General features: G+C 40.7%; 1 protein-coding gene across 2 annotated transcripts in view; it reads right to left on the reverse strand.

Annotated features, from left to right (window-relative positions):
• Positions 1–12,301: 12,301 nt before the first annotated feature.
• LOC138968572 (uncharacterized) overlaps positions 12,302–25,272 on the reverse strand; it is an 84,732-nt gene continuing 71,761 nt past the window's right edge. For both annotated transcript variants that reach the window (XM_070341165.1, XM_070341154.1), the window contains exon 5: positions 12,302–14,102. In XM_070341165.1, the coding sequence (XP_070197266.1) occupies positions 13,919–14,102 (184 nt within the window). In that variant the 3' untranslated portion in view covers positions 12,302–13,918. The remainder of the gene's footprint in view (positions 14,103–25,272) is intronic.

Here is a 25,272-nt window from a genome sequence, read left to right on the forward strand (position 1 = left end):
TCTGTAATTCCATAATAAATTATCTTTAGCGTATATCTATATGAACATTTGTATTTCTGTTATACACAGAGAGTCTATTTTTGTTGTATCTAATTTGTGATGTTGTACCCAGGTATGAATTCATTTTGACAATTGATCATTATGTTTATGTTACATGTGACATTTTAAAATGGAATGTTCGGTTCATATTGTTCTGTAAAATATGGGTTAATTATTGCGGATGTTGTTGAAACTTTGAGTGCATACTTTTAATTTATGATTTAGATTCTCCATCTCTTGACGTCACAGCATTGCAGGAGTGCTAGACTTTGGATCTTCAGCAGTGTAGCTGTACACTAAAGAGTTAGAAGAAAAAGAAGGGAGGAAACACTAGTTCTACCTCGGACCTGATCTATGTTGTTCACTTGTTGCACTTATTTCCCTTTAAGCCACGGCCCTTGGCACGGACGGACAGCATAAACAGGCCCATGCATATTCGGATGAATATTATTCTGGGTGTTTCTTTTTGTCTAAAAATCCTGTCTTTAAAACCTTCGTTTGTTTTTGTTCTGCTGTGTTTGTGGCAATAACTGTGAGCAGCATTTTTTTCACCAAGATGGAAGCTCCTGTTCTTAGTTAAACATGACTTTCACTGTCAGTTGAGTCCAGTGTGGAACCCAGGACTATCTATCTTCTATGTTGTTTTCTTGTTTGTGCAATTGCTTGTTTCTTATCGATCAAAACTAAAAAGCTTTCTTTTGGCATAATTTCATATGGGATAGCAGATGCAGACTTGTATAGCCAAATCAAAACTAAAAAGCTTTCTTTTGGCATAATTTCATATGGGATAGCAGATGCAGACTTGTATAGCCAAATCAAAACTAAAAAGCTTTCTTTTTACATTTAGTCAAGTTTTGACTAAATGTTTTAACGTAGAGGGGGGAATCGAGACGAGGGTCGTGGTGTATGTGTGTGTGTGTGTGTGTGTAGAGCGATTCAGAGCAAACTACTGGACCGATCTTCATGAAACTTGACATGAGAGATCCTGAGTATGGTATTTCCAGACGTTTTTTTCATTTTTTTGATAGATGTATTTGATGACGTCATATCCGGCTTTTCGTGAAAGTTGAGGCGGCACTGTCACGCTCATTTTTCAACCAAATTGGTTGAAATTTTGGTCAAGTAATCTTCGTCAAAGCCCGGACTTTGGTATTGCATTTCAGCTTGGAGGCTTAAAATTTAATTAATGAGTTTGCTCATTAAATTTGTCATTAAAATCGATTTTTCACAAACAGATTTAAAATTGATTGCATCGTATTCTTCATCACATTCTGAATCTAAAAATATATACATATGTCATGTTTACTTTTAAAATGTGATCACAATTAACGAAAATAGATTAATTAGTCTTACTATTAAAATTTAAGAAATCGATCCAAAAATGATTTCATCTTATTCTTTATCATTTCCTGATTCCAAAAACATATAGATTTGATAGGTTGTATTCAAAACAAGCTCAGAAAGTTAACAAGAATACAGAAAAGCGCGCTTTCCTGACTAGCACAATACGCTACCGCGCTAATCTGGCGTGTCAATATCACTACGTTTTGCACGTGGGAGGTGAGCAATTTCCTTCACGCGGGGATTGACGAAGCTGTACTGTCTTGGTGAAAAACTACAGTTTCATTCCGTGAGTTCGACAGCTTGACTAAATGTAGTAATTTCGCCTTACGCGACTTGTTACGTTATTCCTTTCGGATAGTAAATGCAGACTAGTACCGTACATGTATAACGGAGTGAAAATTAAAACGCTTTCTTTTGGCGTATTTTTCTAAGGGATAGTTGATATATAATTTGTATATGTGCAGACTAGTATTACCAAAGGAAGGATCAGATTTTTCAGAATTTGTATCCATGGTTGCCATGGTGTAAACCATTGAAACTTGTTGTCGAACCAAAGTATGAGGTGGGTCAAATGCCCATGAGCTTACTCCATTGATATTGCAAAGTCGCATTTGCTTGGGGTGCTGTTGTTTTGTTTTGTTTTTTCTTTGTTTCTCGTCGATTTTTAATTGGTCCCTTCCATTTTTGTCACGTCAATTTTGGGTATACCCTTATTTGAGCAGCGATCATGTGATCTCTGTTAAAGGAATCTTTGATCAGAAAGGTGTGCAAGATAGTCAAGTGGTCTGCCTTAAATGGCATAGAAACTTTGAATGAAATGACACTGGATTTATGCTTTAATTTGGGTGTGAAATTTGTCACAACATGTCTTTTTGCTAAAGGCCCGGTCACACAGCCCAAAAGTCGCTTAAACGCATGAATCACGCACGAAATTCGATCCTTACGCGATACATGCGCGATTTGCGCATTTCATCAGTTTGTCTGACGTGGAACCTCCGTAGTTGTTCGCCGGATCGGCGCTTTACGCGATTCCAGGTTTTGAGCAGCTCAAAACTCGGCTTCGCGTAAGAGTTTACGCAGTATTGCGCTGTTTTACGTAATTTCTGCGTAGTTTGCGTAGTTCTTATGCGAACAATGCGCGAAATATGCATGGAATATCAGTGATCGTTCGCGACTGTTGAAACGGGAATGCCAAGGCGCCGCGGTTGCATCAGTTTATATATGCGCGGAACAGACGTGCGCGCAGCCGCGCATTTTCTTGCGCAGTTCATGCGCGAATCATGCGCGATTCATACGCAGTTCATTAGTGATAGTGCGTAGATTATACCTGGTTTTCCGTGGACCTTTGCGTACTTATGCGCTGTAGTGCGTGGATTATTAGTGATTTTTGCGTGATCTTTCCGTAGTTCTTGCGCAATTCATCGGTGATTTTCATCGCGTAAATCAGCGATAATGGTCAAATTCTCGACCGACAAGCACGCACAACCAAATTTTATGCGTGATTCATGCGTTTACGCGACTTTTGGGCTGTGTGACCGGGCCTTTAGTTTAGTTGATGACAGTACCAGGTATATTCTTTCAGTGTTGAAATCATAATGGCAAAGAAAAAATTGACAGGGCCTGATGAACCAAAAAGACTTGGTTTAAAACAACAAAAGAATCAAAAAGAAGGAGACAGTAGCTGAACGAATGTCTGAGGGAAGACTGAGGTCTTAATGTTTCATGGTGTTTCATTTGTAGAGATGAAGCTCTAGATGAAGCATAATGTACCTTTTCTGCCGATCATGCTTCCAGGTGTTGTTGGTTGTTTGTTTTTTACTCTTTATTTTATTCCTTTTGTCCTTACAACCACTTCCATATGGCCATCACAGGCCATACCCCTCCCGGACCACCCCCTTCTTCATATTCATACCACCCCTGCCTGCCTTCTGTCCCCTACCGGCCCTGAAGGCAAGGAAACGCCATGGGAATTAACAAAATATTGTTAATAATGTGTGTTTTAGGGTTTTGACACTAAATTGACACACTTTGATATATGTTCTTTCAGATAACATAACGAAATTTGCACCCTGCATTTCTTAATAATTCAAGTATGTACCGAACAAGTCTTGTGCAAATCGGTTTGTATTCAAGTGTGTAGCGCGAACACAAAAAAACACAATGTTGCGCGAAATCCAAGGGGTTTCCTTTCCTTATTGGCTTAAAGTAATGTTTTGAATACTTGTTGAAGTATGATAGGTCAACATATCTCAAGGCTATTACCATTGTAAGGTTCTATTTGTACCCCGGTAAAAAAAAAGATTGTATTTCCCCTGAGCTTTGTTGATTTTATGGTTTTAGTAATAACGCCCTTTGCAAATATTATTCCCGCAGAAAGGCTTTACTCTTTAAACTTCTGCTCAAACAAGCTGTTGGTGTTGTGTTACACATACAATAGCAGTTGGCGCTTTTGATATAAACAGAAGCAAAAGAACTCATGACAAAACCTTTTTGAATCTCTCTTTTTTTTTTCTTTTCTTTAGAAGGATATTTTTGCCCCATTTATCACTCAGTACTTTCTTTTCATCCCTTTGTTGACTGCAGAAAAACAAGTTTGCGATTTCTAATGGAGCAAGTATAAATTTTCCTCTGAGGACATTCTTCTTGCTAGTTTAATGGAACATAAACCGAAGAATCTCACCTTTTGATTGTGATTGTTTTTTCTCAATATTTTTTTAAGTGATCATGTAGAATTACATACAACCAAGAAAGTTTGCATGTGCATGCTAGTGGGATGGTATATGTACGTCTATAACCAATGTATGTCTATCCTACTTATGTCTGATATCTTGGCATCGGTTGATATTCACTGTATGTTTTCGTTTTAAAATCTGAACAAAAGATGGGTTAAAAATCTCTCTCTCTCTCTCTCTCTCTCTCTCTCTCTCTCTCTCTCTCTCTCTCTCTCTCTCTCTCTCTCTCTCTCTCTCTCTCTCTCTCTCTCTCTCTCTCTCTCTCTCTCTCTCTCTCTCTCTCTCTCTCTCTCTCTCTCTCTCTCTCTCTCTCTATTTATTTATGTAATTGTGATATTGCTATTGTCTTTTCAGTTTTTAGTTTTTTTTAGGCATCTACAGCTGCATATCAAAGATATTCCATGACGAAGACTGTACGCACCATGATTCTTATAATAATTTTCTCCCTGTCCACCTGTAAAAAGTACTGCCAAGAGCAGTCTTCGAATATGTAGTTAGGTTCTCGTACATCAAGAATGTTGCCCTTGTTCTTTTTGTGCAGTACAGACTGTTTACAAGAAAATGTTTTATCTGACTAAATTTTGTATTATGTCGCTATCCAAACAAATTGTTTCCGTTCTGTGTTCAAGTTGATTTTTCAATTCAATCTCAGATGTTGATATTCCTGTTGTGTGACGCTTATATGTTTGAGGGTCTATTTATTTTTCAAGAAACAAGTGTAATGAGTTTAATGTTTTATAAATCAGCATGATATTGATAAGAACCTGTTTAATATTATGAATATGTTGTGATACTGACGGTTCTGTGTTGTACCATTGTTATCTGTTTGGTATTGTAATTTGTTTCTCCAGTCATATAAATGGGACACATTTTGGATTATTTTGATTGTGGTCCACAGTTTATAAGCTACAGGATTCCATAATACACGTCTAAAATTTTCTTTTGTCGTCTCTGCCTGATGTTGTGGGATGTGTGTGTGTGTGTGTGTGTGTGTGTGTGTGTGTGTGTGTGTGTGTGTGCGTGCGTGCGTGCGTGCGTGCGTGCGTACGTGCGGGCGTGCGCGCGCGCGCGGTCAACGATGCCAGGTCATTAATGAGTGTGTCGCATGATACGTCAAATACGTTCTATGGAAAGACAGAACACACACACACACACACACACACACACACACACACACACACACACACACATATCCCGGTATGTTAAATTGGACATAATGTTGTATGTTTGCCCTGCTGGTTGTAGACAATTCGTTATTTCTATAATAAGTAAAAACCTGTAAGTAGTCTCTGCATGTTTGCACTGTTTTCCCCACCGGTTGCAATCAAACTTACACATCATAATTCCGGCTTCACGTATTACCGTGTGCGTCACTGATGGACTTGTTTATGCTCAAGTGTATGTAGTTGTGTGTGGTTTCAAGAAAAGATCAAAAGCATCGCTTAGCAGCATCAGATTTCACCATATTGTGAAGCAGTGCACAGAAGTACATTTACGTCAGAAATAGCCAAAATCAATTTGGAACCTGGTCAGTTCATTTTTACTGTTATTTACTGGACGAACAGCGTGTTGACCAGATTTCAGCATCAGACAGGCAGGGAGTAAGGATAATTTACACATAGACAAACATTATAGCTGAGCATCCAATCATTGACTGATTGATCTGTGTCTCGTAGATCTTCATAACATTTCAACTGGTACACAGCAGGGTCGTGTTCGAATCGAAAAACGGAAATCATTATTTTCTTATAGTTTTTCGGAACTACAGAGCCTTGAAACTTCAGACAATGCCTGAGCTCGATGATGTTCCGATATGTTGACAGTCGGGAAAACCCTCGTCCCATTTCTAGGTCACAAAGGCAGGGTTCCCCAAAATGTGCGTCCCTTCGTCCTATACGCACTAGAAGTCGAAAAAACGTACTAGAAATTCTAGGAGGATCCACGACGCACTAAACTTAAAAAGAGCGGGTCAAGTGACGCACTAAATTTGTGTTACCATGCGTACCATCGGTACTGATGCGATCGTCTGCTAGTTTCTATACAAAATGGACAAAAAATGGTTTAGCCTACACTAAATTTTGAAAACGAGAACATTCTTTGCTAGATTTTTACCGACGCGAATTTACGGAGTCAATCTAACCAAAATCTATGTTATTGTTTGCGCGATGGTTAAATATAAGCGTATCCTCTATTATGAAAGAGAACAGACTTTACTCTGTCGCAAGTGCTCGTTTTCGTCGACATTTTAAGCTGATTTTTCTGGTCAGCACCTAACATTGCTGCGAAAACATCAATCGCTACTAGCAGCTGAATAAAATAGTTCATTGACTGTTAGTTTTATTGGTTTTGTTTTTTGAATCTCACTATTGTTATGAAATGATCAGTGAATGAGCGTTCCCGCTCACCACGGAACGCAGAATAGCTTCGTGACGTTGTTATTGCTTCAAATATAAAAGTGTCTTTGACAGCAGTAGACAATTATTTGCTGTTTATCTGCGGGCTTCCAAGTGTCTTTTCATGTTTCTTCTCCGTTCATCCCGGAGAAGGCGATTTTTTGTTTTATCGTAAGAATGCGTCCCATGATGTTCCTGGAGAGACAAGTTCAAGGGCGCGCAATATCTCCCTAACGAGGCAGGGACAAAATGGCGGGATATTTTAAAGAAAAGATATGCTTATTTGACAATTTATATTTATCTACATTCAGGGGCAACATGCAACCACAGAAAGGAAGACAGTGTCAAGTAATACGCGGAATATACGCTTGTTGCAGACATACTGTAACTTCCACGCATACGACATTGTTGTGAAACGCGTCAACAATAGCTCTCGCATTTTGAAGATATTTTTCGTAATACCCGTCATTAAGGTGGCTTACTTCTGTTTTTAACTGATAAATGAATGCAGATTCCAGACCTAAAATCAAAGTAACGATTTAAGAAACTTTATTTTTCGAAAAAAAAGTTGGACCGATTTGGCGACAATTTTTGAAAACGTCCCACTTGTCAAATATCAACGAGACTTTCGTCATGTGTGGAGGACACCAAACACTAAAACTGATTTTGTTTTCAAGTCTCCTCCATATAACGTCTCCTAGAAAATGACTGGCACGTTTCCATTTTTAGCCCGAACTTTGTACCGCTTTCACTTTTAAAATGAAATGAAATGAAAATGAAATTTGACGAAGATCAACCAGATAGTCCCATTTCTGGCGGTCATCAACACACGGTAAGTGTGTACCATTTCAGATAATTTTAAAAAGATTTACGAAAATGACAACTTTTCCCTTTGAGACCCGAACGCAACCCCGTTGTGGCCTTTAACGTTTGATCAGGGTTAACGTGAAGTCTGTCACCATTTCTTGAGGTTATCAAACCTTGCAAGCGTATCATGTCTCTTCTTCTTCTTCTTGGCGTTCGCAGAGGTTACACGATCAGTCCAGGTATCATGTCTCAAAGCCCAAGCTTCAAAAAACATCTGTTGAGAAACCTCAACGGTACAATGCAGTGCTCCATGAATGCGTGTTGTATGTACCGAACAATAGTCTCGTTATTTTTCAAATAATTAAGGTAATATTGCTATTTCTTTTTAAGCTGGGGTTGTAACGATTTGTTGTCTTTACGAAGATTAAGATTAGATATCAGTCTTACTTGTCTTCTTTAATTTATTAGCCCCTTTGTCCACTTTTTGTGAGCACCTTCTGCATGCTCTTAATCAGGTAGTCCTACAATGGATCACTGTCATTGTCTTGATTACTCTGCAAATCACCAACCATGACAAAGCCGGGTATTCTGCTAGTTTAAAATAAGTATACAAATCGACGTCAGCTCTATAAGTTATCTTTCGACGTCTATGTACGTTTTCCATTTTCGGTGTCTGAAATGTCAGTGATGACTCGATAAAACAGACAACGTGAAATCTATACCCCCGAATCTTCAGGGGTGTAAAAAAACAAAAACTGAATGTTTCGTGCAGAACACAGCATCATAGGGGTTTGAAAATGTTATACATGTTACTGTTGAAATCTCTCTCTCTCTCTCTCTCTCTCTCTCTCTCTCTCTCTCTCTCTCTCTCTCTCTCTCTCTCTCTCTCTCTCTCTCTCTCTCGTCGACCACAAAATGACGCAAAACAAGGAAAAACATACCTCTTCTCATTTTTCAGGATTTTATTTTTTCCTTCTGGATCCTCGTATATATATCAAAAAGAATAGACCAACAAAATGACTTTAAAAAAAAGAGCTTCAACAATAAAGTCAAAATGTGTATTTTTTTCACCGTTCAATGCCAATGTTTTGACCCAAAGCAGTATTCTGGACAAAGCAGTAGGAATAAATACAAATAACATCTCAAAAGCACACACAATACATAATCATAAAATATGACACAGCATCAAAGATATGATGTAGTTGAATAAGATTTGTAGTGATTCGTTGAGTAAGTGAGTGATTGAGTGAGTGGTTGGATGAGTGTGCAAAGAAATGTGTCAAGTGCTCAGGGTAATTTTTGATTACATAAGTAATATTTGTTATTCTTTGTATTTAGATTACAAAAACCAAAATGACGTCAAGCTCCTCTGAACGGCCAATTCTATGAATGTCTTTTCCTTCAACCGAGAAAATGCATATTACTTTAGCTATCGGAAGAAACAGGTACATCCAAGTTAAAACCGCTACGAAACGAAATTCGTTGTGCTTCTTAATCACTCTGATAACTGAACCAATGCAAGTGCTTTAGGCACGAACTCAAACTGTACTACAGATGCATGTGGGGTCCGAACGCTCTACATGAACCTGTACTGCTACTGTTCCGAGATTCTTGCATGAAACCTGTATTGTTTTTGGTAGTGCCTATCGCAATACCGATCAAAAATAAAGAAATCCTACGCCGATTTCGGGGGAAGCATGTAGGGTATTTTCGTGTTTCTATGACCCACCAAACTCCGACATGGATTACAGGATCTTTTTCGTGCGCACTTGGTCTTGTGCCTGCGTGTACACACGAAGGGGGATAAGGTACTAGCAGGTCTGCACGTAAGTTGAACTGGGAGATCGGATAAATCTCCACCCTTAACCCACTAGGTGGCCGCGGCCGGGATTTGAACTCACGACCTTTTGATCAGGAGTTCGACATTTCAAATATCCAAAGAGATAGCTGGCATACTGTAGTACGAAAAAAATACAAAGCTGTACGCTTTGTGTGTGGGACTAAAGTAATATAGAGGTTGCGTGGAGAACGATTGAAGACTTAGTACGGAACAAAGATGACGTTATTCTTCTCTCCCATTTCAGACTGTCCGTGTAACATTCATTGCGGTTTACCAGCAAGCGGCCGACAACTCAACCAAGCTAAGTTCTTGTTACTTATTGTTTATCTATGCACTTAAAAGACCGTTGGGTCGACATATTTGTGATTGTAACGTATTGTTTTGTCAATAACAAACGTTCCAACAAATTACCTTTCTTGTTTTTTTATTCTGAATTTTGGAACGTTGGCAGTCTCTTTGTTTTTGGATTTGGTGTAACATTCCGTTTGGTGATACCAGTTCGAACCTCGGGGGCCGTTCTGTTTGGGAGGAGGAAGGGGCGGGGGAGGGGGGGGGGCGGGGTGGGGGATGGCCAGAACTAGTGTCACGTCAGCTGTCTGAGACGCGGAACTGGCGTTATCTTTGTCGCGGTTCCCTACTAAGTACTAAGTATTCAGTCGTGCTCCACGCAACCTCTGAGTGTTAATACTCTCGCATTACGGGATCACCGTACGGAGAAAAATCATGAGAAAAATCTCGTGCTTTTCTCATCGATTCCAATGGTATTCGGTAACATCGGGCATAAGTTATGATCACAGTAAATGGAAGCCGAAAAAGCGTTTTAGCGTGTACCAGCTAAAAAATGGATTTCGTCACATATGGTTCAATTTAACGAGATTTTCGAGCCAGATGGTAGCGCGTGCAATACATTGCGGAAGCAGGACACACATTTTAAATAATATCACCCTACCGCACACAAAAAAAGAGTATTATATGGAACAATAAACATTTCAATCTTCATACACAAAAAGGGAACAACATTGATTCAAACAGACCCACACACAAACACACATACAAAACACAAACACAAACATACATACACACACACACACACACAGGCACGCACAGATTAAACATGAGCAGTATATTACTCAGAAAAACGGTCTGGAAAACATTCACATGTAATAATATACACCGAATAAAAGGTGAAGGGAAGCTGGCCACTTGTTTATTTTCTTTTCATCGTAACATTTTCATTGCATCACCTTTCGCAAACACCACTAAATGCACAACACCAAAAGTACGAGCCACACACACAAACAAAACATACACCGAAGTTCTTCTGTCCGCTCCCCAAGAATACGTATTGTCACCTTGTCAAAATGTCTCTTGATTACCAGTTTCTTAAAAGCAGTTTCTCAAACATCTTCATTGCACACCCTGGAACCACTCTCAAACAACATAACGCGGATTAGAAACAAGCACGAGTACAGAACAATTCCAGACCATGCAATATCATTGTATGTCAAAATGAGCTCAAAGAATCGACAAAGTACTTTCCAGTACTAATACTGCACACCCGATGGACTGTTCAACCAGTTCCAAATATGTGCTGGACACGTCAATGCCCCTTGAACTTCAAGATACCTTCCTTTTCGCGGAGGCTACATTGTCAACCAGCACAAATCCATCCAGGCGTTTGCATGGGATGACAACATCCTTCCCCTCGGACACATCCCACAAATTTACAACCTGGCTGCTTTCTGTTTTAGAGCGAGGATGTTCTGCGGGAATTATTCCGTACCGTCTAACTATGTCAATCTGCGAAATTATTTCAGCAAAGAATTCCCACTGGGAAAAGGAATCAGCCAGGCTGTTGGCTTATAATATGGCCCATTGGAAGGGTGTTTTAATCCTGTGTAAACGCCGGAACAGATCTTTGGTGGTGACATGACCATTTACACGGGATGGACGGTATCTTTAATCTCTGAAAACGATTTTGAAAACGTTGTTGGAAAGGTGTGTGTGTGTGTGTGTGTGTGTGTGGGGGGGGTAGATAAGTTGGAGGCGGTAAGGTCTAAGGTTTGATGACTACCCACGTCAGGAGAAGCTAGTCAAACTGAGAATTCTACCTTTTTCTTCGATGTTATGACGACGACGTGAACCGGGCGAACTCTGAATGTGTAGTAGCACCTGCTTTTAGAAAAGTCATAGATAGCAGCGATCGCATAGGAACATGGGTCAATAATCATAACAGGCTGTTACTCCAGGCTATCGAAACGGTTGCCTGTTTTAGTGTTTAGCTCACGTAATGAAGTTCTTGGAACAGCAAAAGCTTTCATTGAACGTGACGTCAAACGTAGGGGAACTGAACTGAAGTTCCATCCAAAACGTGTAGTAAAAAACACTTAAACAATCTTTTCTGTATGCTTGCGTTAAACCAAAACTGTCCCTGTATTACTGAATTAAAATTTCAGACAGGCACCACAATTAACTTGTTGCAACAAAATCTCAAGCTGGTACTGAGTCGATGTCTTAGATAGGAAATGTACAAAGAAAAACGCACGTAAGCATTAGACAGGAGTGGTCAAAGCAGAGGACCAAGACATTTGGAGTGGTAGTTGCAGGGGCGGATCTGGGGGGGTGCAATGGGTGCAATTGCACCCCCCCAGCGGGACAAAAAAAAAAAAAATGTATCACCTGAAAATAGCACTTTACACGCTCATTGCACCAGATTGCACAATTTTGCTTCCTTTTTAAAAAAAAATTCCGGGGGGGCATGCCCCCGGACCCCCCTAGGCGACTAACGGATTCTGTTTCTCCTTTTACCCTTGTTAAGTGTTTCTTGTATAGAATATAGTCAATTTTTGTAAAGATTTTAGTCAAGCAGTATGTAAGAAATGTTAAGTCCTTTGTACTGGAAACTTGCATTCTCCCAGTAAGGTAATATAATATTGTACTACGTTGCAAGCCCCTGGAGCAAATTTTTGATTAGTGCTTTTGTGAACAAGAAACAATTGACAAGTGGCTCTATCCCATCTCCCCCCTTCCCCCGTCGCGATATAACCTTCGTGGTTGAAAACGACGTTAAACACCAAATAAAGAAAGAAAGAAATAAAGGGAGAAACATAGACTGATTCCGTGTTTCCAGCCGTATTCAGGCCGAATTTCCCCCCTGCTAGCCAGTTTATTCCAATAAAATATGCGGCCAACTTGAATGCATTATCATAAAATATGTTGAAACAGTGTTGCCTCAATATGTGTGGATGCATTGGAATGTCTTGGTGTCTACGTTATGCGCGTACATAAGATAAGATTTGATATAACAAAATATTAACGGAAAACTGTTACAACTTACAGCGACCATTTTCTGTTTCGTTTTGCTCTTATTACTGAAACGAATACAGATGACGGTTTCTGTCATTGTTCTGTGGGTGTTAGATTTATTGCACATCAACTGCAGCTACCCGGCAAAAACACCATCCAGAACCACGATACAATATGGCGGTCACTCTCTTTTACACGTTAGATCAGCCTGACTGTCCGGTGGATTTACACGGAATGGGTATGCCCTGTAAGTTCAGATACCAAACAAACTCTCTGTAGTAAAAAATCTGAAATATCGTTCAGTTGAAGTCACCGTTTCCCCGGTCGAAAGTAGTCATACCATCAAAAACGCCATGTTGAGGGTAGGCGTGGTCAAGGACCTGTGACGTCATAGTACAATATTACTCAAATCCAAGAAGAACGGTTTTGAGAATAAGAAATGCATATCTTTGAATACGCATCAGTCTTTAACCCAAACACGGCTGTTAAACATCTGATCAATAGCACTGAAGACATATCTTTAACTTTTTAGGTATACCTGTATGAGCAGAAGAATGTCCGATGACCAACACAGAAAGACTGTCAAAGTCTGGAACGCTTGTTTCTTTTTGCGTTTTTTTGCCGTTTTGCATCCTACAGACTCTAAGCAACAGTACTATATCACTTAGAATGCATTATCTTGCACTTTATTTTTGACCGTCTGTGCAACACTTTAGTGACCCATGATCTGAGCTGTTCACATATATATCAGCTCACACCTTGATGACTCTGAGACCCTGAGAGTGGTCTCAATAACTACCATTGATTGTCTTCATTCATTCTTCCCACAACAGTCTCTACAGTCTTAAGAGTGGGCCAAGGGGCGCAGTCCACACACCCCCTCCTACACCCACTCCCCCTTAAGTCTTGTCAGTAGAACTTCAACTGTTTATGTCATATTCAGCAGCCAAGTTAGCCAAACTAGAGAGACGTCTGAAGAAAATGTGAGCACCAGCTCAAACATCCTCGTCACCCCACGTATGTCGGCTGGACTTTGCTTCTTTCTTCTTATGTCATTCTCCAGCTCTACCGAGCACACAGGTTAATTGGTCGCACAGAATGTCTCAGTCGAACTCTCTATCGAAGAACACTTATGGGTTCACACAGCGTCAGCAGTATCTCCAGAGAAAGCGAACAACACCACCAAATCACAAAACACCCTTTTCATTTTACAAACTGTTCCATATCATTCTCAATTTATACTCAGGCAGCATTCAGGTTGGCAACGCAGAATTCCTCAACAAAACACTCTTTCAAATTTTCATAGGCCCACACAATGTCAGCAGTATCTCGCAGAGAGAAAAAAAACCCACACCGACATCGAATCAATGCCAGAAAAAAATGCCACCATTTTCATGTCTTTCAATACTACACACACTTCATAAAAGACTTGGAGACGCTGAAAGCGATGTCGTTCGTCAGCAGTGCTTGGCTTTCTTTGCTCTTTTTTCCACCACCACTCTCCCCTCCGCAGTCTTGAGAGTTCGCCAAGGGGCGCAATCCACACAGCCGCCCATGTAGTGGATGCGTTTGTACAGCTTCTTCAGCATCAGGTCGTTGTAAGACGAGTTGGCATGAGTGAAGCCTTCGAAGTTCCCTGACCTGAAATCATACGAGTATTCAGACCACTGTTAGATGACTAATATAAAAAGATAGAACATGTTACAACGAAATGATGATGATGAAATCGATGATTATAATGTTGGTCTGTCCACGGAACAGCTGTGTGTGTGTGTGTGTGTGTGTGTGTGTGTGCTTGTACGTGTGTGCGTGTGTGTGTGCTTGTGTGGGCGGGCGTGTGTGTGTCTGCGTACGTGTGTTTGTGTGTCTATATAAGTGTGTGTGGGTCTAAGTGTGAATATGTCTAAGTGTGTGTGTAAGTGTTTGTGTGTGCGTGCGTGCGCACGTGTGTGTTTGTGTGTGTGCTTGTGTGTTCATGCGTGCTTGCCTGCGTTTGTGCGGGTGCTAGTTTCAGTTTGGTTTGGTTAAATAATGTATTTATTTGGACAGGCCTTACTAAAGTACCTTTCGTTTATTCTTTTGTCTAGTCCCCATAGTCTAGCCATCAACAGCAACAAAAACTACCAGGCGTCAGCGGGACAGTGGGACCGCGATCGCAATCCAAAGAAAAGTGAGAGAAGGGATCAATATGAAGGCAACAAAAGAAAGGAATGGAACCAATGAGTGTAATCGCAATATGGCATTAATCCCGCAAGATGTACTTGCATTTGACAGGTCTAACAAAGCGAGGTTTGAAATTGCTGTGTGCTTTTACAAAAGGGTCTTTCTCAGAGTCATGGTCCAAAGGCGTTACCTGGTTCTTGACAAATAAAGGTAAAAGACGGTCGTTGAACACTGGCTATTTCACAGACTAGGGTGTGGTGAAACTACAAATGAAAACAGATTTTAAAAAAATAACCTTTCAGTTTTCTTTGTATGGGGGTTGCCATTGAACATTGGACAAAAGGGCATTGACACTTCAAAAAACACGAAAGTGAAACTGCAAGGCACGCGCTCAATAACCAACCATTCATACTGGTAGCAGGGTCCCCACTGGTTTTTAGAAACAAAATTCCATGACTTTTCCATGACTTTCCATGAGCCTCAATAACATTTTCCATGACTAGATCCACAGGTCGCCATTTCCGAACACGCAAACTTTTTACGTCTTGTCACTGCCAGTTTTGACACTGGCTTGCTTTGCACTGAATTTGAGTCAGTTTCTACGCAGTGTCTCTTCGACAAGCAAGTCAAGCATTTGCTACGCAGTCAGATTATCGGTAATGTTTGCTGGTCCTGTCATTTCACTAAACTGGACCAGCCACTGTTTGTATCCATCTGCACTTTCGTAAATTCCGTTTCGTAACCGTCACTGTGACTTGACGAACTGTCATTTTTTTCACCGCGATACACAGTTCATTGCGGCGAAGATCTTCCTCGGTAATTCGTTCCAATTCCGCATACTTTTTGTTGTCAAGAAACAACTCGAAAGAAAGTTTCAAACTCATCATCCTCCATCTTGCTTGTCGAAGCGCTAAAGTACTTTATCGATGCAAAAACAAAAGCAGAAAACTTCGACGAAACCGACTCAAATGCAGCGCAGACGACACGACGAGATAACGGAAGGAAGTGAGCCTCGCTTTGGTTCAAGTGCCGTTAAAAATACCGTTATTCTCGTATGCAAATACGAACAAGAAGTTGGTCATATGAACAAGCCTTGTGCTGGCGACGCAAATCGCTACTGGCTAGCAAAGGGGGAAGGGGGGGGGGGGGGGGTGGCTGGGCGACGAAAATAACCGCTGGCGTGCTAAAGTTTTTTGTTTTTTTCTTCTTAATTTTGTTAAATTCCATGACTTTCCATGACTTGAATTGAAATTCCATGACTTTCCAGGCCTGGAAAATTAAAAATCAAATTCCATGACTTTCCAGGTTTTCCATGACCTGTACGAACCCTGTGTTAAAAGCATGTATGCTTCAACGGTCACAACACGATGACACTGGTTGAGGTCTTTTATGCAAATGGTTTTGATAATGTAAATAAATAAATTTAAAAAAACAAAAACTTGTGTTCGGTCGAGGCACAAAATGCATGACACTACGTCCATTTCTGATATTCACGATGCAATAAGCGACAAGCAAAACGATACGGTTTGAATTCCAAGCTGTGTTTGTGTCTCAGTCATGTTTGCAAATAACGTGTCCCATAACAATATCATTATGCGCCCAGGAGTGATTTTCTGTGTCGGTTACTTCTATGACGTGATGCCTAGACCGAACAGCATGTTGGACCCGGTCAAACTTCTCCGAAACACAACATTTAAAACAAAACCGGATATTTTCTGCATAAACACTTGCATCACCTCGTTTCACATGTATACTTTACTTTGTTTGCAGTCTTTACTGGAAATGAACGCGTGGGGTTTTTTTGTCTGGAGAGGACTGTCACAAAATGGCTGCTCATGTTAACCTTTGTTTTGTACCTACTATGATTGCTTAAAATAAGCATTAATTGCTTGAGTTAGTAAAAGTAAAATCCATGCATTGTTTCTTGTCATGATAAAAATTGAATAAAGTTGTTTAAACTAAAATGCCTGCTTTCAAGCAGTTGCGTTTCAGCAAACAAAAATGGCAAACAAATAGACAAGTAAAAAACAGTCAAATATGATTTGGAAACTCATAACTTTATTGTGTCAGACACACAAGTGACAACAGATGCAACTAATTTGTTGATTTGATGAAAAATGACGGTTGTATTTTAACATTTAGTCAAGTTTTGACTAAATGTTTTAACATAGAGGGGGAATCGAGACGAGGGTCGTGGTGTGTGTGTGTGTGTGTGTGTGTGTGTGTGTGTGTGTGTGTGTGTGTGTGTGTGTGTGTGTGTGTGTGTGTGTGGAGCGATTCAGGCCAAACTACTGGACCGATCTTTATGAAATTTGACATGAGAGTTCCTGGGAATGATATCCCCGGATTTTTCCTTCTTTGTTTCGATATATACTTTTGATGACGTCATATCCGGCTTTTTGTAAAAGTTGAGGCGGCACTGTCACACCCTCATTTTTCAATCAAATTGATTGAAATTTTGGCCAAGCAATCTTCGACGAAGGCCGGATTTCGGTATTGCATTTCAGCTTGGTGGCTTACAAATTAATTGATGACTTTGGTCATTAAAAATCTAAAAATTGTAATAATTTTTTTTATTTATATAAAACGATCCAAATTTACGTTCATCTTATTCTACATCTTATTCTACATCATTTCCTGCTTCCAAAAAACATATAAATATGTTATATTTGAATTAAAAACAAGCTCTGAAAATTAAACATATAAAAATTATGATCAAAATCAAATTCCCGAAATCGATTCAAAAACAATTCCATCTTATTCCTTGTCGGTTCCTGATTCAAAAAAAAATATATATGGATTATATTATGAAGCTGTTGAAAACATGCAGAGATTGTACTCTCCAAGGAAAGATCGATGGGACGATCATTTGAAGGTGAGTGGGAAAACTTGTCTTGAGGCCATTTAGGGTTGAAAACTCTACAGCGAATTACTGATATAACGAACTAAAATGTATCTCCCTTGAGATTCGTTGTACCCGGACTCCACTGTAATATGTTTGGATTAAAAACACGCTCAGAAAGTTAAAACGAAGAGAGGTACAGAAAAGCGTGCTATGCAGCACAGCGAAACCACTACCGCGCTGAACAGGCTCGTCAGTTTCACTCCGTTATGCACAAGCGTCGGACTACGGTCATTGTGGAAAAATGCAACGCGTTCAGTTTCATTCTGTGAGTTCCACAGCTTGACTTAATGTAGTAATTTCGCCTTACGCGACTTGTTTTTCCTGAAGGAGGACACCCCCCCCCCCCCCCCCCCCCCCTCTGGGACAGTAACTTGATATTTACACAAAACACTTAAAAGTTCTATGACCACGGGAAAGAATGCTCTCATACCATGTCAAAGGCACAGTGCTTCCAATGAAAACAGTTCTGTTCACTCTCTCAGATCTGCCCAGGCTCGTACATGAAAAAAGGTCATCAATCCACCAGCTAGGCACGTGACATACCAAACATCAACATCTTGACTGCTTCCACAAATGCCTTTCAATGAAATTAATTATTTGAAAAATTCCCATTCTGCACAGACAGCAGTCAGACTGTTAACCGGCACGGTTGGCCTAGTGGTAAGGCGTCCGCCCTGTGATCGGGAGGTCGTGGGTTCGAACCCCGGCCGGGTCATACCTAAGACTTTAAAATCGGCAATCTAGTGGCTGCTCCGCCTGGCGTCTGGCATTATGGGGTTAGTGCTAGGACTGGTTGGTCCGGTGTCAGAATAATGTGACTGGGTGAGACATGAAGCCTGTGCTGCGACTTCTGTCTTGTGTGTGGCGCACGTTATATGTCAAAGCAGCACCGCCCTGATATGGCCCTTCGTGGTCGGCTGGGCGTTAAGCAAACAAACAAACAAAAAAAGTCAGACTGTTGGTTTTTGGCATTTGCATAAGTGCAGGGATGGCTTTATCCCATGTGAAAGCCCCGGCAGATCTGAGGCGGTGAGGCGTATCGTTTATACGGGAAGGACGGTGTCTCTTAAAGGCATGCTCAGCTTCCCGTAAACCATCAGTTTCTGGTCACAGACACTGTCAGCCTTTGACACACAGTACAAACACCATTTCGTTTAATTCTTAACCATTCGCCACCATTCGTCTCTTGTTTTGAACATAGCGACATGTTCCTAATATTCGCAAAGAAGTCATATTCTTAACTTTTTTGTAACGTACCATCGCAATGTATTCGTAACGCTCGCAAGGCATTCGCAACCATTCGTTATGCCTGTCTCACACTGTGCTGAATATCCTTGCGAACATTCGTAATCATCGCAATGTATTCGTCAGACTCGCAAGGCATTCACAAACATTCGTTATGCCTGTCTTACACTGTGCCGAATATCCTTGCGAATATAGATTCGTATGCATTCGCAATGATCAGTAGACATTCGCAAGCACTCGCAACCATTCGTAAGACATTCGCAAGGATTCGTAAGGCTTCGAATGGTCAATATTTTTCCTGTCCATTAGTCTCTTTTTTTTTGCCAAATACAACATGTTCATATACACATTTCTTGCGAATGACTTACGAATAGTTGCGAGTGCTTGCGAATGTGTACCGATCATTCCGAATGTCTTGCGAGCGCTACGAATCTTTCTTTCTTTATTTGGTGTTTAACGTCGTTTAGCGCTACGAATACCTTTACGATGATTGCGAATACTGAAGAATATGCATTCCTTGCGAATATTAGGAGCATGTTGCTAATAATATTCGCAACAAGAGACGAATGGTGGCGAATAGTTGAGAACATTTACGAATGTCTTGCGACCATGTCCCGATCATTACGAATTATTGGTGAATTCTATTCGCAAGGGAAATTCGGCACAGTGTAAGAGCAGTATTACGAACAATGCGAATTGCATGATCGCTTTATTGGTAAAATGTTTGCAAGCACTCGCAACACTCGCAAGGCCACTCGCAACGTTCGTAATACATCCGCAAGACATTCGTATATGGATTTGTATGCATTCGCAATGATCGGTAAGGCTTCGAATTTTCAATATTTTTTCCTGTCCATTCGTCTCTTTTTTTGCCGAATACAACATGTTCATATTCGCAAGGATATTCGGCACAGTGTAAGACAGGCATCAGTCGTGTTTCCAAAGCAGACGAATTTTCTGCATGGCTTTGAAGCCAACCGCCGCCAATAAGTTCGTGTGACTCGCAGTCATTTGTTGCGTTTTAGATTCAAAGGCACAGAATAACGTGCTATTGCAGATAGAGCGAGTCGCATTGAAATCACAAACTGACGACTAAATTGTGAAAAAAAAGGAAAGTGGATTACACGGGTTCACGATGGCTCAGGGGTAAAAATAAACCACGAAATCTGGTCTAAATAGCCATTCAAACGAATTGTGTCATTTAATGCTATTCAGTGCTGTTGTAAGTGTTTTCCATTAGGTTAGAACTGCTTTTTTCGTGAGAAGATTTAAATCGTTACGTAAACCATTTGAGACAGACTGGGTCTTTAAGGTGTCAGATTACTTATGGTCTTTTAATTTTCCATTGGATAAAAGTGCATTGTAACAACTTCAGCATGTCCAGAACTGTGCCACGAGTCTGATCTTAGGCGCTTCACGCCGACAGCACGCCGATCCTTTTCTGCAGCAGCTCCATTGGCTACCTGTTGAGGCCCGCATAAAATACAAACATGCATGCCTCTGCTACACTGCCATCCACTGTCAGACACCATCCTATCTTTCAGACCTCCTTCAACTGTACAGACCCGCTCGCCCCCTACGTTCCTCCAATTCCTTACTCTCACAATCCCCGCTTATAAATGTCAAACCAAACTGAGGCTGTCGCTCTTTTTCGTCCTTTGCTGCTGTCACCTGGAATTCCCTGCCCACTCAGATTCGACACGCTCCCTCATTCACTTCTGTCAAAAAAACAGTTAAAAACTCATCTCTTCAGTCTTCACTGCAACTAGGAAAACAATTCTTTCTTTGTTTGGTGTTTAACGTCGTTTTCAACCACGAAGGTTAAATCGCGACGGGGAAAGGGGGGAGATGGGATAGAGCCACTTGTCAATTGTTTCTTGTTCACAAAAGCACTAATCAAAAATTTGCTCCAGGGTCTTGCAACGTAGTACAATGTATTACCTTACTGGGAGAATGCAAGTTTCCAGTACAAAGGACTTAACATTTCTTACATACTGCTTGACTAAAATCTTTTCAAAAATTGACTATATTCTATACAAGAAACACTTAACAAGGATTAAAGGAGAAACAGAATCCGTTAGTCGCCTCTTACGACATGCTGGGGAGCATGGGTAAATTCTTCCCCCTAACCTGCGGGGGGACTTCTATTATTGTGTTGGAGTGAATTTCGTGCAGGAGGTGGCTCCTCTGTTTCTTCATTCTCGAACCATATCACTTTGTCGATCGGATATGCTTTTAATCTTGATATACGAATCATAGTTATATCATCAATTTTCATGGTGTAAATAAATCAGAGCAGCTTAAAGGTACTGAACTTGTCAAATCCAGGTGCACGAAGCATAATTATAATAAAGAAAGACAGTAAAAGGAAGGAAGGAGGGGAAGAACAGGAATAACAAGAAGAGGGATGGGTAGGAGATGTGCAGAAATTAAAGTTGTTGTCCGGCTTGTGGAGCAATCGTATATTTAAGATTGGTTGTAAGGCGCTTAGAACTATTTTAGGATTTGCGCCCTATAAATACTATTATTTAAGTTATTGAGACATCCCAGTGCACTAAGGGATTTATAGAGCAAATCGAGAAAATTCATTATTGAACGAAGCACAGTCAATCTGTCGAAGCTTGATGAAGCTTTCGAATCGCAAATAACTAAGAGCACAGTCCTTTCTCCGAGTTTAAATGAGGTCTGTATGAAAGATCATCACTTTTTAGCTTAACGCTACTCTGGAATTTACCAACAGAAATTAAGAGGGCCCCAAAGGGTTTAAAATCGTGATCGTGATTGGCGTTTTTTGACCTTTCTGTGACCGTGATTGCCGAAATTTCCATTTCTGTGATCGTGATGGGACTTTGCCCGTGATCCGTGATGACAAAAAAATCAAGTCTCGTGATCGTGATCATCATTTGTTTTCGTGATCGTGATGGGCATTATTGCAAAGCATTTTATTTTCAACGTACATTTTTCACAGCTGTATCAGTCTATGATCCTCTATTCGTCAAGGAGCTAATCCCGATTGAAGGGAAGCAACAACACATTCAGAAATATGATTTTGACAGCGATTGCTTCCCTTTAAGAGAACCAATCACACAAAAAGAGATCCAATCAGAAGGCGAATTGCAAAAGTCTGCCAAACTTCATCCAATGGAAGGGCTTCGTGCTAAAGTTTTGAGTGCATTCAGTCAAATTCGAATTCGAAGATCAAAAATGGCGTGCAGCGGTACTGTCATCGAACTTCTGTTATATTTTGTGGATTCAAGCCAGACCAAAGCAGGCGGCGAGAATGCCTTCCTTGATGGAAAGGTCAGGCTATGGGTCCGTCTTTCCGAAGACGAAATGTCAAGGTATGTTGATCTATTCAGGGCCGGACTAGGTAAGTACTAGGGGGGGGGGGGGGGTACAGATGGGGGTCCAGGGGGCAAAGCCCCTTGGTGGGGGTCCAGGGGGCGAATCCCCCTTGATGGGGGTTGCAAGGGGGCTTCGCCCCCTTGAAGCTGAACGTTTTTTGATGTTTCTGGAGGGAAAGGAAGCCTCTCCTTGAACGAAAAAGGTAAATTCGACAGCAAGCTGTATTGGCAATGAAGAAGAATTGAGATTGTAAGGACTCATACTTTTCATCACAAAAATCGTTGAAGAAAAATGTCTTTCGAAAGTGGGTGAGAGGTGCGATTTCTCCTCGGATTTCATGATGATCCAGATGCAAACCCCCCCCCCCCCTCCTCCCCCCCCCTCCACCCCCCCCAAAAAAAAGCGTTTGGGAGGTACATGCTTAAGCCAGGGTGGGGGGGGGGGTGCGCAACCCCTGTAACCCCCCCCCCCTAGTCCGGCCCTGTCTATGTTGCTCTATGACTGTTCTGAATGTAGGCAAAGATCTTGAAATTTGTTCAAGATCTTTGAGTTTGATTGAGATCATTGACATTGTCGACATTGCCACGTCCGGCTGTCACTCGCTCAGTGTGACCTCGACTGGCTCGAGTCTGATCGAGTCTGCGTGTAGCCAAAACCGAAACTAGAAATGTGTTTTTCATCCCAGCAACGTGGACACGCTTGGCATAGATTCTAATTGTCGCTTCTTTGCATTAAGCTTGGATTTATTTTAGCGCCTGTAAACTTATCAACAATGGGTTAAATTCAGGAACTATGGCGGGGAGACGTGCCAGTTTGGGTCACTTGATCCTCATGTCAAAGTCGATCAAAGTCATGTTCGTTGGAGATTTTGATATTATAGACTTTACCATCACACATACATGTACTTTAATTTCAATCCACCCAATAGTTTTTGAGAAAATGGGTTTAAAAGATTTAGCTCTGGAAATGTGAAATTGTGCAAGTATATATTCATGTGTGTGAGTGAGGGTGTGGGAGTTGAATGTGTATGAGTGTATATTCCTTCACCCACCTTCATGATTCCTAGACTGACCTTTAATCAAGATTATAGACTCTACCATCACACATACATGTGCTTTAATTTCAATCCACCCCATAGTTTTTGAGAAAATGGGTTTAAAAGATTTAGCTCTGGAAATGTGAAATTGTGCAAGTATATATATTCATGTGTGTGAGTGAGGGTGTGGGAGTTGAATGTGTATGAGTGCAGGGGCGGATGGGGGGGGGGTGTTACAGGGGTTCCGGAACCCCCCCTCCCCCCCGGCTGTAAAAAAAAAAGTAATACTAACTTTAAAAGAAATAATGAGTGGCTGCTGACACCAGTTGATCATGTTTAAAATCAAGGATAAACCATAAATTGTTCATAAAATAGCTAAAACTCTTCAGCTTCTGGGGGGCTAAGTCACCCAGACCCCCCAACGGGGCCTGGCCCATGTACCCCACGAGGTCTACCCCTGGACCCCAGGTAGTAACCCCCCCCCCTCTGGCTTAACTGCTCCGCCCCTGGAGTGTATATTCCTGTGAGTGTCTGTATGAGAGAGAGAGAGAGCGAGAGAAAAAACAATGAAAACAACATTCTTGTTACTGATTACAAATCATGATATGTATTTCTATGTGTGAATGAAAGAGAATTTAAAAAAAAATAATAAAAAAGTGCAACAGATGTCACTTTGTGTTGAATAAACAATAGATCCAGAGGAGCGAATAACTGTGTGGTTGTGTTTACTTTGACACGTGCTTTCTGTACCTGCAACTTTTACCGTGACCGTGATTTGCCACTGGTGTTCGTGATCGTGAAAACAAAAATCAAGGTAACTGTGATCGTGAAAGCTAAAATTTCCCTTCCCGTGATCGTGATGATACCCCCCCTTTGGGGCCCTCAATTAAAACAAGAGTTTGCGTGTGACGAAAGCACGACACACTTGAGACAGCCCACACAAAAGTAGATCTGACACAAACCTGACCATACAGTTACGCCTATCCAAATGCGCGTAGCAAAATGTGCGTTTTGAATCTTCTTTTTTTTTCTGGCGGTACTGACAATATCGTTATTGAAACAATCCCAGTGCACTAAGGGATTTATAGAGCAAATCGAGAAAATAATTATTGAACTCAGCGCTATGCGCTTCGTTCAATAATGAATTTTTCTCGATTTGCTCTATAAATCCCTTAGTGCACTGGGATGTTTCAATAACTTAAACAATAACAACACTTTATTGTCCATTAAAATGTTACATAAAAATGGAAAATTTTCTTCGAACCTATTGTTGCGTCCTGTACATCTCCGATTCGGTTTCGTTATAATGATGTGTTTCTATTTGAGTTATTGTAACGAGTCTTTCCGATATGGCTGATTATAGTAAAACTACATGACATTTTGTAGGTTAAAATTAGATCCTTTTCTTAAGTAACATAAACATATTTCCTTAATCAACAAAACGATTTTAACACAAAACTGACACAATGAAGATCAAGATCGTTAAATGTTTTTGATTTTTTTAAATGTGATTGTGTAGATCTTGATCTTCATTGTGTCAGTTTTGTGTTAAAATCGTTTTGTTGATTAAGGAAATATGTTTATGTTACTTAAAGCCATATGTACTCGATGACTATACACGCTAATTGCTTTACCAACAGCTGGAGACATGCTAAATTAAGTTCCCTGCAAAATATTGTGGTCTAGGACCCCTTCAATGTTGAGATATGTTAATTTTCATTTTGATCTGGATCGTCCTATTTATAGATTTGCCAACAGAGGTAGCGTTGACGCAAGGGAAATAACTCCGCGTCTTTGTTTACATCCAAAGTTTTTGAGACTCTAAAACAAGCTGTAATGCATGTATATGGTCCGCGCATGGCGACATATCGTCATTACATGGTCTTATGGTGCGTTTGACATCGATTATGGGCAAACTACACTTTGTAAACACGGGAGCGCGTACATATGCCTTTAAGAAAAGGATCTAATTTTAACCTACAAAATGTCATGTAGTTTTACTACATCTTTACATCGATCTGCAAAGCGTACCATTACCGATACCCCCATTATGTGTGTGTGGGTGTGCGTGCTAGCGTGTGTGCTGGCGTGCGTGTGTGTGTGTGTGTGTGTGTGTG

Source organism: Littorina saxatilis, linkage group LG1 (assembly GCF_037325665.1).
Source record: "Littorina saxatilis isolate snail1 linkage group LG1, US_GU_Lsax_2.0, whole genome shotgun sequence".
NCBI classification, from domain to species: Eukaryota; Metazoa; Mollusca; class Gastropoda; order Littorinimorpha; family Littorinidae; genus Littorina; species Littorina saxatilis.